This window comes from Sceloporus undulatus, chromosome 4 (genome assembly GCF_019175285.1).
Source record: "Sceloporus undulatus isolate JIND9_A2432 ecotype Alabama chromosome 4, SceUnd_v1.1, whole genome shotgun sequence".
NCBI classification, from domain to species: domain Eukaryota; kingdom Metazoa; phylum Chordata; class Lepidosauria; order Squamata; family Phrynosomatidae; genus Sceloporus; species Sceloporus undulatus.
In genome coordinates, this window is record NC_056525.1 from 204616346 (window position 1) to 204630430 (window position 14085).

Sequence of the window (14085 nt, forward strand, 5' to 3'; positions counted from 1 at the left end):
TCAGGGCGGTCTAGAAGAGACGCCCCTTTTTAAAAAGGGACGGTCCTCTGGACGTCCCAACTGCCGGTATGTAACTGGCCACAGTTTGCTGAATCATGTTGAAGTCTGGGCTGTCCTTTTTTTTTTTCCCTTGGTGGAGGAACATACTCTCCTCTTTCTCATGTTATTTCTGCCTCTGTTAAAGAAGTGATGCCAAGAAACACATCCATTTCATTAACTGAGGTATACATGTATAGTTATATTGTTAGGATATTCCTGGTGCCATCTGCAAAGTTACAACATGTTGCATCCAAGTCTTCTTTTGCTGTCTCTGCAGCTTTAAAGTGCATTTGTGTAACAGAACAAAATCTTTAACTGCCAGGAGAACTGAAAAGTCACCAAAACAAAAACAAACAAACAAACAAACAAACAAAAACATTATTCTAAAGATTTCAGAATTACAGCTAGCCACTTACTTCATTACCAGTGAGCCACTAGAATCAGGAAGCTAAATCTAGTTTTAGGCCCAGCTAGAATACTCTTACTGAATGAATGAGACTTACATACATGCTGACTTAACAAATTCTATTCATTCAATCTAGCATGCACCAATGGCTGGATTTACCATTATCAAACTATTTCAGTTGTGGTATTCTTTTTCATCTCCTCTTGCCCCTTGGGCACTTTATTTTCAAAACAATGACTAATTTAAAGGTATATTAAAACAACATTAATGCATGATAACATTAATTATGTGACATTACTACACAAGGCATGTGTACTTACTTTTGTACAACTGTCTGTAAGCTTAGCATCATACCCAGCTCACTCTTCATTTTCTCTCTATTGGCACGACATTCTGCTAAATAGCGAAGAGCCTGTAAGAAAGGGTGGGTTACAGTAATCTACACTCATTTCCATTATTCTTTTTTTTTTCTTGCTCATCTCTCAAAAGTAGACTGTAACATCTGTGAAACTTAGAAAATAAATGAAAAAATGGGAAGCTTAACTTTCCAAAGACATCTGGCATATATTTGCCAGTAAAACTACAAGAAACAGTGTTGACTCTCTCTATAATGAGACAAAAATTACAAAGGGATGGCGTTTTCATATTGCTCTGTCAGCAAATGTATAAAATATAAACTGAAGTTAACACAGCAAAGTCCAAGCATCTTGTAGACCTAGAACCGTGTTGGCAAACCTATGGCACGCATGCCAGAAGTGGCATGTGGCCCAGTTTACATGGGCACGGCAGCCACCAGTAGAAAGGGCAGAGGATGGGGCACGAGTGCGCACATGCAGCCCAGTTCCTTTTCTCAGCCCAGTTTGCCCAGGGGGAACAGGGCCATAAGGAGCTGGCATAAGGACCCCCTCACAACTGGGGGTCTGGGAACTGTAGTCTTTGCTGTTGTGTGCCTTCAAGTCATTTCAAACATATGGCAACCTTAAGGCAAACTTATCATGGGGGTTTCTTGACACAATTTGTTTAGAGGTTTGCAACGGCAGTAGCGAAGCATGGAGGAGGAGGTAGGAAGAGGAAAGAAGGAAGGAAGGAGCCCCTGAGGACATGCAGAACGCCCCTGGGCTCCCTTGGGCCACTCTGGCAGAGGGTAGCTGGTCTTTCTTTGGGGGGAAGTGGGGGAGGGAGCCAGAGCTCTAGGGCTGGACCCCCTGTATCCCTTTGGGTCGCCCACCCCTCAGCCCCCCACAAGCAGGTCTGATTGGGGGTAGTCCTTGCAAGGGCCACCCAGTCCACCACCTCCATGACCCCCCCATCCACCCCCTCCTCAAAGCAATTTTGAAAGGAAAGGAAAAGGGGCAAAGATGAATGCCCTCAAGGAGCACTTGCAGCTTTGCAGAAGAGTTGGGGGGAATACAGCCCTCCTTTTGGGGCTCGGTCCCACTGCGTGTCTCCTTGGGAGGAAGCCCCTTTCAGGTTCATAGGACTTAATCTTGGGTAAATGTGTTTAGGATTGTGGTCTTTTTGGTCTCACAATGCTTGAAGCAGGCTTCATTTTGAGCCCCCAAAAAAGGTCAGTTGTTTGTTGTTGTTTGCCTCCAAGTTGTTTCCAACATATGGCGACCTTGAGGCAAACCTCTCATGTGGCTTTCTTGGTAAGATTTGGTAAGATACCATAAATAAATAAATGAATAAAATAAGATTTGTTCAGAGGGGATTTTTTGCCATTGCCTTCCCTGTGTGTGTATGTGCGCACACATATGGGTGGATGGGTATGTATGTGTGTAGTGTGTGTGTGCATGTTCAGAAAGAACTTCAACTCCCAAAGTGCTATAATAGATATTTAAAATTAGCCATTTATCCTTGAAAAAGAAATATTTGTTACTCCCTGTCAAAAATGTAAGATTTTGGCCCGGTACACATGGGTGGCGAAACGCTGTCCCTCTTTGCTGTGCAGCTATGCAGCAGCATCCACATGTGGCTTTACAAATGCGCACTCAAAAAGGAGCTGCTCTAGGCAGCTTCTTTTTTGCGCCATTATAAGTGTTGCAATGCAGCCCTATGATGCTGCTTCTGCCAACAGGCATCTGTATGCGGCGCCACAGCTGCGCAGCTGTGGCACCAGCTGTGTGGATGGGCGTGCAAACCTGTGACATCACTAGGGCTGGGCACATCTGGACGCCCAGCCCTATCGAACCCTAATATCGCCGCAACATGCCCGTCTGTACCGGGCCTTTAAGAGCCAAAAATTTGAGCACCCAAAGTCTAAAGCTGAACTATGTGATCTAATACATACCCACCTGTCAGAAAACGTAATGGGACTAAGTTCTGATTAAACATGGATTGCACTGCAAATTTTATTGGAATTCTACTCACAGACTTTTAAGTGATTTATATATTATAGTAAACAGATCATTTCCAGAACTGACTTGTTTATATAGGATAAAAGTCAATAAAGACTGCCCTAAGTATTCAATTTGTATTTTTGCTGCTAAAGCAATATTTCTATTTTATGAAATGTGTGTTTCTGAGTGTATTAATTAGGTTTTCCAAAAGATTGGTATTTTTGCATGATTTTTAAAAAGTGAAAAGTCTGAATACTTTCACTGCATTTGCTGCACACTAGCAATTTGGGTCTTCTACCATTCTATTTAGCATTACATTTTACCTGAGCAGTAAATATAGCATTTAAAGAACAGCCAGATACCAAAGGACCTTGCACCAGTGTTCAGTCAGCTGCCTACTTAGTAATGTTTACTCATTTCCTAACTGCATTGATATAGCATTGTAGACCCAAAATATCTGCAGTGTTATTTTTTCAATCAGTATTCTTAACATAAATCATTAATAAGCTAAACAAATAAAATTAGATGCTTGTCTGTTACTGTATCACACAAAAGTGACTAGCTGGATTTTCATAAATTTTATTGTGATGGCCTTATTTAATATGTAGGCTAGATGGCATACATGAAAGTCACTGTTGGAGTCCCAGGAGTCTAGCTGGTACATCGTTTGAAAGAGTTTAATAAACTGAATTTAAAAATTATATATGTGTGTGTATGTGTTCGCCCACTTTATGACATAACTATATAAATAAAATTTAAATATGTACCTTTGGACTTGTCTTTTTATTACTGTATCAAACATAAACAGCTGGATGGATGTTCGCCAAATTTGTAGTTAATGTTTGGGATGATCTGACTTAACATATGAGCTATGTAGCACACACAAAATTCACTTGGGAACCCCTCGATTATTTTTTCATTCACACAAAATAATATGTTTGGCAGCTGAATGCGAGAGGCATGTTCTCACAAGAACAAGTGAAGCTGATGTGTAACATGACGAACATTTAAGCACCCAAAGAAATATGCAGACATCTACTAGGGCAACTGAAAGTGAACGATCATTAACAGTAGTTAATAATTCACCCCACAGATAACAATGGTGTGCACTGCACTAGGGAATACCAAACAACTTATATGTACTACAATCCTATCTCCACCGATGCTGGGATAAGCTTTCTCAAGAACATTTATGTATAGGATTGACCAGCAAGCATATCCTGTACAAAATTACCTGTTTGCAATATCTGAAATATACTATTTGAAGATGCAAAAACATTATATAATTCACATAAACTCACGTGGTGGGTTACTTTACAAATTTACATTCTTTTTCATTTCTGAATTGTAATAATCTGCTATCAATATTTTTGGAATCCCATCAAAACAGTAACTGGCACTTCAAAGCTCCAAATATATTAGGAAATAGTGCCAGCTACTAGAAATTCTGAACTACTAAATAATTTTTTAAAATATTTGCTTCTAATCTTCTCACTATTCTTCATGAAACATACTTATACAATAATATGATTAATGTAATTGGTCTTACATTGGTTTCTGTCTGGAAAAATATCCAGGGTTTAGGCTGTTGTTCCACCAATCAGAAGCCCAGACGTTGAAAATGGATTTCCAATCTAGCTCCCGTAGGGCCTGCTACATACAGTGGTCCCTTCTTTTACATGGGGGATCCGTTCCGGACCCCCCCCCCCATGTAAAAGAAATTCTGCGTATGCTTGAGCCCCATTAGAAGTAATGGAGCTCATGCTTGCGGCAGAGCACGTGCGCCATGGGCACGCGTACCATTGCTCCTTCCAGCTTGTGGCACTGCTTCTTCCGTTGCTGCTTTCAGCGTATGCCGAAAGCAGCATATAATACACCCGCATATGACGCAGGCACACTGTATTTTATTTTATGAGTCAGAACAGCAAGGACCTAAATCTTAAAAAGCAAATTATTATTTAAAACCCAAATTTATGTGAAATGACTTTTCACTGACCAAGTTGTATAATAATAATAATAATAATAATAAAAGTTTTATTTATATACCGCAGCCTTCCATAGATCAGGGCGGTTTACACACAATTAAGATATACATACATAAATCAAGCAAATCAAGCATAAACAATACATCAAAGAAACAATAAAAACAATAAAAAGATAAAAAGATAAAACCCCAATTAGCCCTTCCTCATGGCCACGGAAAGAGGAGGGAGGCCCTAAATGATGTTCATGGGGGGAATGCTTGATGAAATAAGAAGGTCTTTAAATCCTTCTTGAATTGGGCCAGGGAGGTAGTCGAGCGGAGCTCAGCGGGCAGCGTATTCCAGAGGGCCGGGGCGGCGATGGAAAACGTCCGCTTGGTAACGGAGGAAAGCCTAGCCCCCGGCACCTTCAGGAGTTGCTGCCCAGATGTTCTGAGGGTGCGGGACGGAATGTATGGGGAGAGGCGGTCCTTCAGGTATCCCGGACCCAAGCCATTTAGGGCTTTATAGGTAATTACCAACGCCTTATATTGAGCTCGGAAGCGAATGGGCAGCCAGTGAAGATCTTTTAAAATCGGTGTTATATGGCTGGTCCTGGGAGCACCAGTGACCAGCCGGGCTGCCATATTCTGCACCAATTGTAGCTTCCGAGTTTGGTATAAGGGTTGCCCCATGTAGAGTACATTGCAGAAATCCAATCTTGAAGTTACCAGAGCATGTACAACCGTTTCAAGGTCCCTCTGGGCCAGGTATAAGCTTGCTATAAACTAGGTAAACCTGTACATTATTTTTATAGTTCAGACATAGGCAGGGAAAGGATACTTCTCCTAGTATTGTCCTTACATGTGATCTGTCTCTCTGATAATAAGGGGGGAATGTATCACCATTCCCAAGCTACCATAATATTCAACATACATTGTTAAACTCTAATATCATTCAAAACTTGTAATAACTTGCAATAAAAATGTTAAAAATATATTTTTAAAAGTTGACTATTTCAGATGAAACCCATGGTTTCTCACAATGTGTCAAACACAAGCATATATTGCATTTATTTATATATTTGTGTGTTGCTTATATCCTAATAGACCTAACTCTCAAAATGAATACTTTAAAAACAAGATCAATAGTGTACAAACCAATCAGCATGCAGATAAGAATGGCATGACAACCTGTATAAGAAAACCTTGTAGGGGAACATATGTAGCTTAGAGCCCTGATGGCACAGTGGTTAAATGCCTGTACTGCAGCCACTCACGCATAAACCACAAGACTGTGAATTCACTATCAGCTGGGGCTCCGTAGGTCGCTAAAATGAGTACCCAGCTTGTTGGGGATAATTAGCTTACACTTTGTAAACCACTTAGGGAGTGCTTAAGAGCACTGATAAGTGGTATAGAAATATACTTGGTATTGCTATGCAGCTGAAAACATTCAGCCAAAAGCCAGCCATGTTTTTAATCAGGCACCTGAAACAATACAATGTCAGGGCATGATGGTTTCTACTTGGAAGTCTGTATCACAGAGTGAGAACCACTACTGCCCTTGATAGCTGACCAATTGGCCAGGAATTTTGAGCAGGGATTTAGGCATTGACCAATACGTATGGGAAAGAGCATATAGTGGACCCTTAGTATCCACTGGGGTTTGGTTACAGGACCCCCCTGGATAACAAAATCCATGGATGCTCAAGTCCCATTAAATACAATGGTGTAGTAAAATGGTTTCCTTTACATAAAATGGCAAAATCAAGGATTGCTTTTTGGAATTTATATATTTTCTGAATTGTAATGGAACCAGTGTGGTGTAGTGGTTTGAGGGGTGGACTACAACTCTGGAGAACAAGATTCAAATCCCCGCTCAGCCATGGAAACCCACTAGGTAATCTTGGGCAATTCTCTCAGCCACAGGGGAAGGCAATGGTAGACCTTCTTTGAACAAATCTTATCAAGAAAGCACAGTGATAGGTTCACTTTCCATTACTCCCCATTAGTCAGAAATGATGTGAAGGCACCCAACAACAAGAACAACATATATTTTTCAAGCCGTGGATGGTAGAATCAATGGATAAAGAATCTGTGGATATGGAGAGCTGACTGTATAGAAGGAGGCAGTCCTTAAAGCACCAAACTTGATGTTTTATAAGTCAGAATAACACTATCACACTAGCAAGCCCCACCACTCAAACTAATTGCATATAGTACGTTCCAAATCAACAACCTGGCTGCAGAAGTTTGCAGCAGAAATTTCTGGATTTTTTAAAGTACAATTCCCAATACAATATCAAGTGGATGTCAGTAAGCCATCAGTGGTCTGCCTTTGTCAGTAAGGAAGATCCAGGTTCTAGTCCTTACTAAGCTATCAGATTCATTGGGTGATATCTGTCAGACTGACATACCTCTCATGGCTTGTGATGATATACGTGTGGATGAGGAAACCAGGTACACCACCTCAAACTCATTAGAGAACAGGTGGGATATAAATATAGCTAATTAATAAAATAACAAACCTTGAAGAATTCCAAAGAATGTGAAAGTCCAGTGGTCCTTGCACTACCTTCTGATTCCCACTTCATGAGAGGAACCAACTAAACATAGGGCCCTCAGGCCCATTCCTAAAAGCTTCCATGACCATTTTCCAGCATATGTCATCCAGTAGGGCCAGCAAGGCAATTCCTCACCCAAAAGGTGGCCAAAACTCTAACTGAGAAGGGTATAGACAGCCAGTTACATCTAGACATGCTGTGGCCTGAGCCACCATATTTACACACCATAGATAAAAAAGGAATAATTGAACACCTCAGCCTTGAAAAAATATTACTTTTTCAGCTGGACAGATTTAACCAGTCAGACTGGGCAAAAATCCATACCAGCTCTTGGAAAACTTAGTTTTTGGGACCACAACTTCCTGAATACTCTAGTGTCTATGTACTCTAGGGAGTTTCTGAGAGCTGTAGTCCCAACAAGTATATTTTCAAAACCTCTGGTACACACACAAACCAACTGAAGAATAGCTACATTAATTCCATCTATGACTTTAGGAAAATAAGGTGAAAGGCTTTCCATAAGCAAATATGACAGCATCCTCAAAACTATGAGCAAAAAACCATGAGCCAAAATTGAGGTCCAGTACAGATCATAGTAATTCTGTCTACAGAATGTCAAGCGACTTCATAACCATTGACTTCCAAAAAACTTTTCAAGAATCCAGTTGCAACAGGTCCTTCATGGAACAGCTCTCCTGGAAGGCACGCACCAAGATGCAATGGTAACATTAAAAAACTAATAGACACAAGGACGAACTCTAAGTTGTATTTAACCATGCTCACTGTGTATTTTTATTCATCATTGTTCTAGTCACTTTCTCACCTGTTTCTCTGTCCCTAGTGACCAATTGAAAGGTTCTATGAGAAGGCATATGACTGCATCTGAAACTCTCATTCAGGTGACCTACTTTGAAAAAGAAATTGTGCCCCATTTCTTTCAAATGAGCTTTCCACTTGAGATATTTTGTTTTGATTTTTTATTGAAATTGGTACATTAAGGCATGGCAAAGTTTTAAAAGCTAGCAAATGACCATTTAATATTAGAAATTAAAGTATGAAATGTTGCTTACATAGATGAACTGTAAATCAGTAACAATGAAAACCCACACAACATTCTGTAAGGTAAGGAAATCAATTATACTTACTAGTAGTGCTGAATGGACAACTGGAGGGTTGGGGTGGTCCAAAAATAAAATAAGGCCTGGTAGACATCCTTGATCTTGGACAATCGCTCTTCTATTTAAAGGATCAGCTGCCAGATCCCGCAGCTGGTTAACTACAGACAACGCATCAGGTTCCTCGTTCATTGTGCTGTTCATTTTTCCTTCTCATGCATAAGACTCTGCTGTAAGAAAGATGGCATTAGTAATATCAAGATGTTAATGAAGCTAAACAATATTAGATTTACTTATGCAGTTTTATGGTATCTAAGTGCAGGCAAATATAAGATTGATCTTTCAGAACAACCAGTTCTGTTTAATACAATGGGTCCTTGGTATCCACTGGCTTAGGTTCCCGGACCCCCTATGGACACCAAAATCCAGTCCCGTTATATACAATGATGTAGTAAATTGTTGTCCCTTAAATAAAATGGCAAAATCAAAATTTGTTTTTTAGATTTTAACAAAAATGTATTTTCCAGGTGACTCCATGGATACAGAGGACCAACTGTAATCATTTTATAAAGTGAACTCATCACAGTAACACGTTTACAGGTGCAGTTTACAAAAACTCTACAGGTTTCATGCATTTTTAAATTCTTAGTACAAGCATATTCACTTTAATATTTTCAGAGGACCCTTTTGGATTTGTCAAAAATGAAGAACAATCCAAGAACATAAGAAAATTCATTGTGATCATGTTCCATATTTCTACCAACTTTACAATTCTGCAAACAGTTATTCAATGAGGAATATACGCACTGTATTTACAAAACACACACCCACACACCTTGTTAACACAGAACATTATACAGGCAAGCCATTTGGACCACCTACTACTACAAGGATTACTAGTTTCATCCAACACCAGGCAATTTTCTGGACATCTCACTGTCCTGGAGCTATCAAAACAGGCTGAGCTGGCAACCTTAACTATAAGACAATATTTTCTGACACTGGCTAGAACTTTAAGTTTCTCCAGCATTTAAAGATCATAATTATATTATTGCAACAGCAGCAGTATTCTTTATCAGATATTTCTTTTTATTTCTATTTAAACATGTTTGTTCAAATTTGAAGATTCTTCTTGCATAGCATGGGAATTCAACCCTGCATCCAGTGAAAACAAAATAAATATTAAAGTTATTTGCAAATCAACCCCAAATCATCACACAAATTTAACAAATTAAATCATATAGAATTATTCAATTGAGATACATGTCTCTTCTTAAGAAGAAAAAGAAGTCGTATCTTTTACAGTATATACATTGCATGGGCACATATCGGAGTACAAAAGGTAATGAGAGAATTGCCCCTGAATTTTTAATACAGTACTGTCAAGTCTTCAGTCAGCTTTCTAAATGTCATAATACTGTATAACTTTTCAATGTAACTGGTCTGATACAGGGAGGTGGACTCTTGTGCAGTAAATAAGCAAAAAATTTCTATGGATAGCTGGACACAGCTTTGTGATTCTTTGAAACCTGACTTGTTCCTAAACAGTATCATAAATGCATCCACTGCTGTTGGAAATAATATTAAGATAAATATCCTGAAAATAAATTAATCCTAGTGCCGGTAACAGTTTCATCATCTAATCAAGAGTCGTTCTGGAAAATAATAGTGTGAGAAAGAGAGAGGTTCTCAACTGCTGTATGTTAGCACTGAAGAAACCAAACATGTTTCCAGAAAGACTTTAATTTAAATAATTTAAAAATTATACACAGTTCATCTTAACCAGTATACTCCCAGCTAAATCATTGTTCATAGGTTTTACTCCAGTGCTTGAAAGGATCCCACAGCACCATCCTAGGCATGTTTATTCAGAAAGAACAATATGTCAATGGGAATTATTCTCAAGTAAATGTATACAGGAATGCAGTTGAAATGTACTGGGTGTATGCATATTTATTCAATGTTCACCTGGACAAACAGCAATTGATCATGAAGTATTCTGAAGTATTCTGATTATATGCAAAAACTATAAGCTAGAAACAGGCACAACTATTTCTTCTCCCCCACCCCAAAAAAACAAGCAAACTATTAACTAAACACTCCAACATCCTTCATGTATCCCCAGAAATAAATTAAACTGAGCATTTGGGGACTTGTTTCTAAGTGCACACAATCCATTTATGTTGCTGGTCTTTTCAACATTTTATTTGTTTGAATTGCACCAATATTAATAATTACATACATTTTGGGCCTCGGCAGCGCAAACAGATATACAATGGGCCCTTGGTACCCATTGAGGTTTGGTTCCAGGACTGTCATGGATACCAACATCCATGGATGCTCAAGTCCCATTGTACAAAATGGGGTAGAAAAATTGTGTCCCTTAGATAAAATGGCTTGTTTGTTTGTTTTTTGGATTAATTTTTTAAAAATATATTTTATAATAATAATAATAATAATAATAATAATAATAGATTTTATTTTTATCCCGCTTTTCCACGATGTTCAAAGCGGCTTACAAGCTTTGGATGGTTGAATCCATGGATTCAGAATCCGTGAATATGGAGGGCCGACAGTTTAGCTTTAATGGGCAATGTCTGAGAATAAAAAACAGTTCTTGGAAATACTGCCTTTTGGATGACAATTCCCAGAATCCCCAAGCCACAAAGACTGTGCTTGGTGAAACAAGCTGGGAATGGTAGTTCAAAAAAAGGAACAAATCCCAACTCCTGCAAAAGAATCAGCACTGACTTAGGGTTAAAACGACTGAAGGTGAAATCCTACATAAGTAAACACAGTGAATCCAGTGGGAGTTATTTCAGAGTAAAGATGCTCAGGGTGGCATGGTCATTACAAGGAAAGGCACTGGAACCTCAGAGCTGAAAAAGAGAAAGGTTTAAAGCACTAGGACAGGAGAGGTCAGGGGGCTATTCCTCATCCTTGGCCACCTCTCTGGTTCTTTCCTCTCTTAGCAGAAGCTTGCCCCTTCTTTGGCTTTTACCGCACTGCAGAAATAATCCAGTTTGACGCCACTTTAACTGCCATGACTTGATGCTATGGAATTCTGCAAACTGTAGTTTGTCATGGCGCTAGAGTTCTCTGACAGAGAAGTCTAAACGTCCTGTTGTTGTTGTTGTTAACTGCCTTCAAGTTGACTTTTGACTCATGGCAACCCTATGGATGAGATGTTTCCAAGACCCTCTATTCTCAACTTCTCTGATCAGGAGCAGGCCCAGGCCCAGACATTCCCTGATCAGGTCTAACCATTTGACATGTGGCCTTCCTCTTTCTACTACCTTACGTTTTTCCTAGAAGCATTGTCTTTTCTAATGATTCATTCTTCCTCATGATGTGGCCAAAGTACCACAGCCTCAATTTAGTCATCCTGGCTTCCAGGGATAGTTCTGGTTTGGTCTGTTCTAGAACCCACCTGTTTTTATTCTTGGCTGTCCATGATATCCTCAGCACTCTTCTCTGGCACCACATCTTCAATCAGCTGCTTTTCCTTCTATTGGCATTTTTCACGATGGCTTTGGATCCTCACTTTAATGTTGAGAGTTATGTCTTTACACTTTAGGATCTTGTCCAGTTCTTTCTTGACTAAATGTCTCACAAAACTACAACCCCCAGAATTCCATAGCATTGAGCAGTGTCAACCCAGACTGCATCCATACTACAGGAACAATCCTGCTTGAGACTGCTTTAGTTGCCCTGGCTCGGTGCTATGGAATTCTGGGAATTGTAGTTTATTGTAGCACCAGAGTTCTCTGACAGAGAGGGCTAAACGTCTCACCAAACCACAGTTCCCAGGATCCCACAGCATTGAGCCATGGCAGTTAAAGTGGTGCCAAACTGCATATATCCTAAACATCTCACCAAACGACAGCCCCCAACATCCCGCAGCACTGAGTCATGACAGGTTAAAGCAGTGTCAAACTGGACCGTTTCTACAGTGTGGATGCAGCCTAAATGTCCCACAAAACCACAGTCCCCAGGATCTCATAACATGGAGCCACAGCGAGTTAAAGCAGTCTTGAACGGGATTGTTCCTGCAGTGCAGATGCATCTTAGATGTCTCCCAAAACCACAGTTCTTAAGATCCATCACATGGAGCCAAGACAGTTATTAAAACAGTGTCAACCCAGATTATTTCTGCAGTCTAAATGTCTCCCAAAACCCCAGTCTCCAGAGTCCCATAACTAGCCATGGAAAGTTAAAGCGGTGTCAAACTGGGCTGTTCCTGCAGTGCAGACTCACCCGTTTCCCTCCCTCTTCCCCGGTCCAGAGTCCCCCCTTACCCGCCTGGCTTTAGGGAGGAGGAAGGAGGAGGAGGAGGAGGGCCGGCCCCGGAAGGGCCCCCCGGTCACTGCCACCAGCCTCGCGGGGAAGGAGCCCGAGGAGGAGGAGGAGGAGGCGGCGCGGTGCAGAGGTCGGCTGGGCTGGGACCTGGCTCCCTCAGCGACAACATCGAGCAGCAAAGCAGGCGCCCCGCCGCCTAGGCCTGCTCCTGGCTCCCCATTGGATGCCGCCGGACGCCGCTTCTACCAATCGCCGCCCGCCTTCTTGCGCCGCCCTCTGATTGGCCGGCTTTCCCACGCTGCCGCGCAAGGCATTGTGGGAACAGGAGGAGGAAGAGGAGAAGGGAACTACGAACCCTAGGTCTAAGAATAAATGCTTGTTGTTGTTCCGACTCAAGGCGACCCAGTGGATGAGACGCCTCCATTCTTATAATGTTATTATTATATAACTATAATATAATTTCGTTATTAAATAAATAATTTATTCTATTATATAAATAATAGAATAATAAATAGATAATGTTTGTAATAATAACAATTTTATTCATATTTATTTATTTTGTTATTATTTATAATAATATTTGTAATAATAAATAATATTATATATATAAGCAATATAACAATTATTAATAATATAGAATAAATAAATAATGTTTATGGCAATAATAATTTTATTTATTTTATTATTTTATTTATTATTGTTTATAATAATAATAATAATATAATTAATAATATAATAATAAATAAATAAATAATGTTCACAACAATAATAATTTTATTTATTTTTATATATTTTATTATTTATAATAATATTGTATTATATAAATAATATAATAATTGTTAACAATATAATAATAAACAAACATTTATAGTAATAATTTATTTAATTTATTTACTTTATTATTTTTATTTATTATTTTGTTAATAATAATAGCAATATTTCTAATAATAAATTATATAAATAATATAATAATTATGATATTCACAACATTTAAAAAACAATATAATTTAAAAAAACATAGAAAAGCGATGCATTGCAACAGAATTAAATTGTTAGAATATTAAAACAGATTACTTATTGAAAGGATAAAAATACAGGTAAAAAGATAAAAAAATAAATTTAAAAAATTAAAAATATTTTTGGGTTGTTGTTGTTACTAATGAGACGCAAGGACTGGAAGACTGAGGAGGTTAGATACCAGAAGGTTTAGTATGTTGTAGAAGGCAAGATAAGGAGGAAGAAAAAGGCAGGCCCAGCTCCATCAGGCCTAAACCAGAGAAATAAGACGACCCTCCTTCCACTCCATCTGCCATTGCCTTGGCCTCAAAGGGAAAGAAGAACTACTGGACTTGTTCCCCTT

General features: G+C 39.3%; 1 protein-coding gene across 4 annotated transcripts in view; it reads right to left on the reverse strand.

Moving 5' to 3' along the window:
- The window catches only part of ARMC1 (armadillo repeat containing 1), a 29127-nt gene extending 16182 nt beyond the window's left edge, over positions 1–12945 (reverse strand). Inside the window, exons 1-3 of one of the 4 annotated variants that reach the window (XM_042464136.1) lie at positions 12729–12945; positions 8457–8653; positions 766–857 (exon numbers count right to left, since the gene is read on the reverse strand). In XM_042464136.1, the coding sequence (XP_042320070.1) occupies positions 766–857; positions 8457–8630 (266 nt within the window). In that variant the 5' untranslated portion in view covers positions 8631–8653; positions 12729–12945. Of the gene's footprint in view, positions 1–765; positions 858–8456; positions 8657–12724 lie in introns of all 4 variants that reach the window. The other 3 variants (XM_042464135.1, XM_042464134.1, XM_042464133.1) reach the window with 3 other exon arrangements.
- Between the last annotated feature and the right edge of the window lie 1140 nt (positions 12946–14085).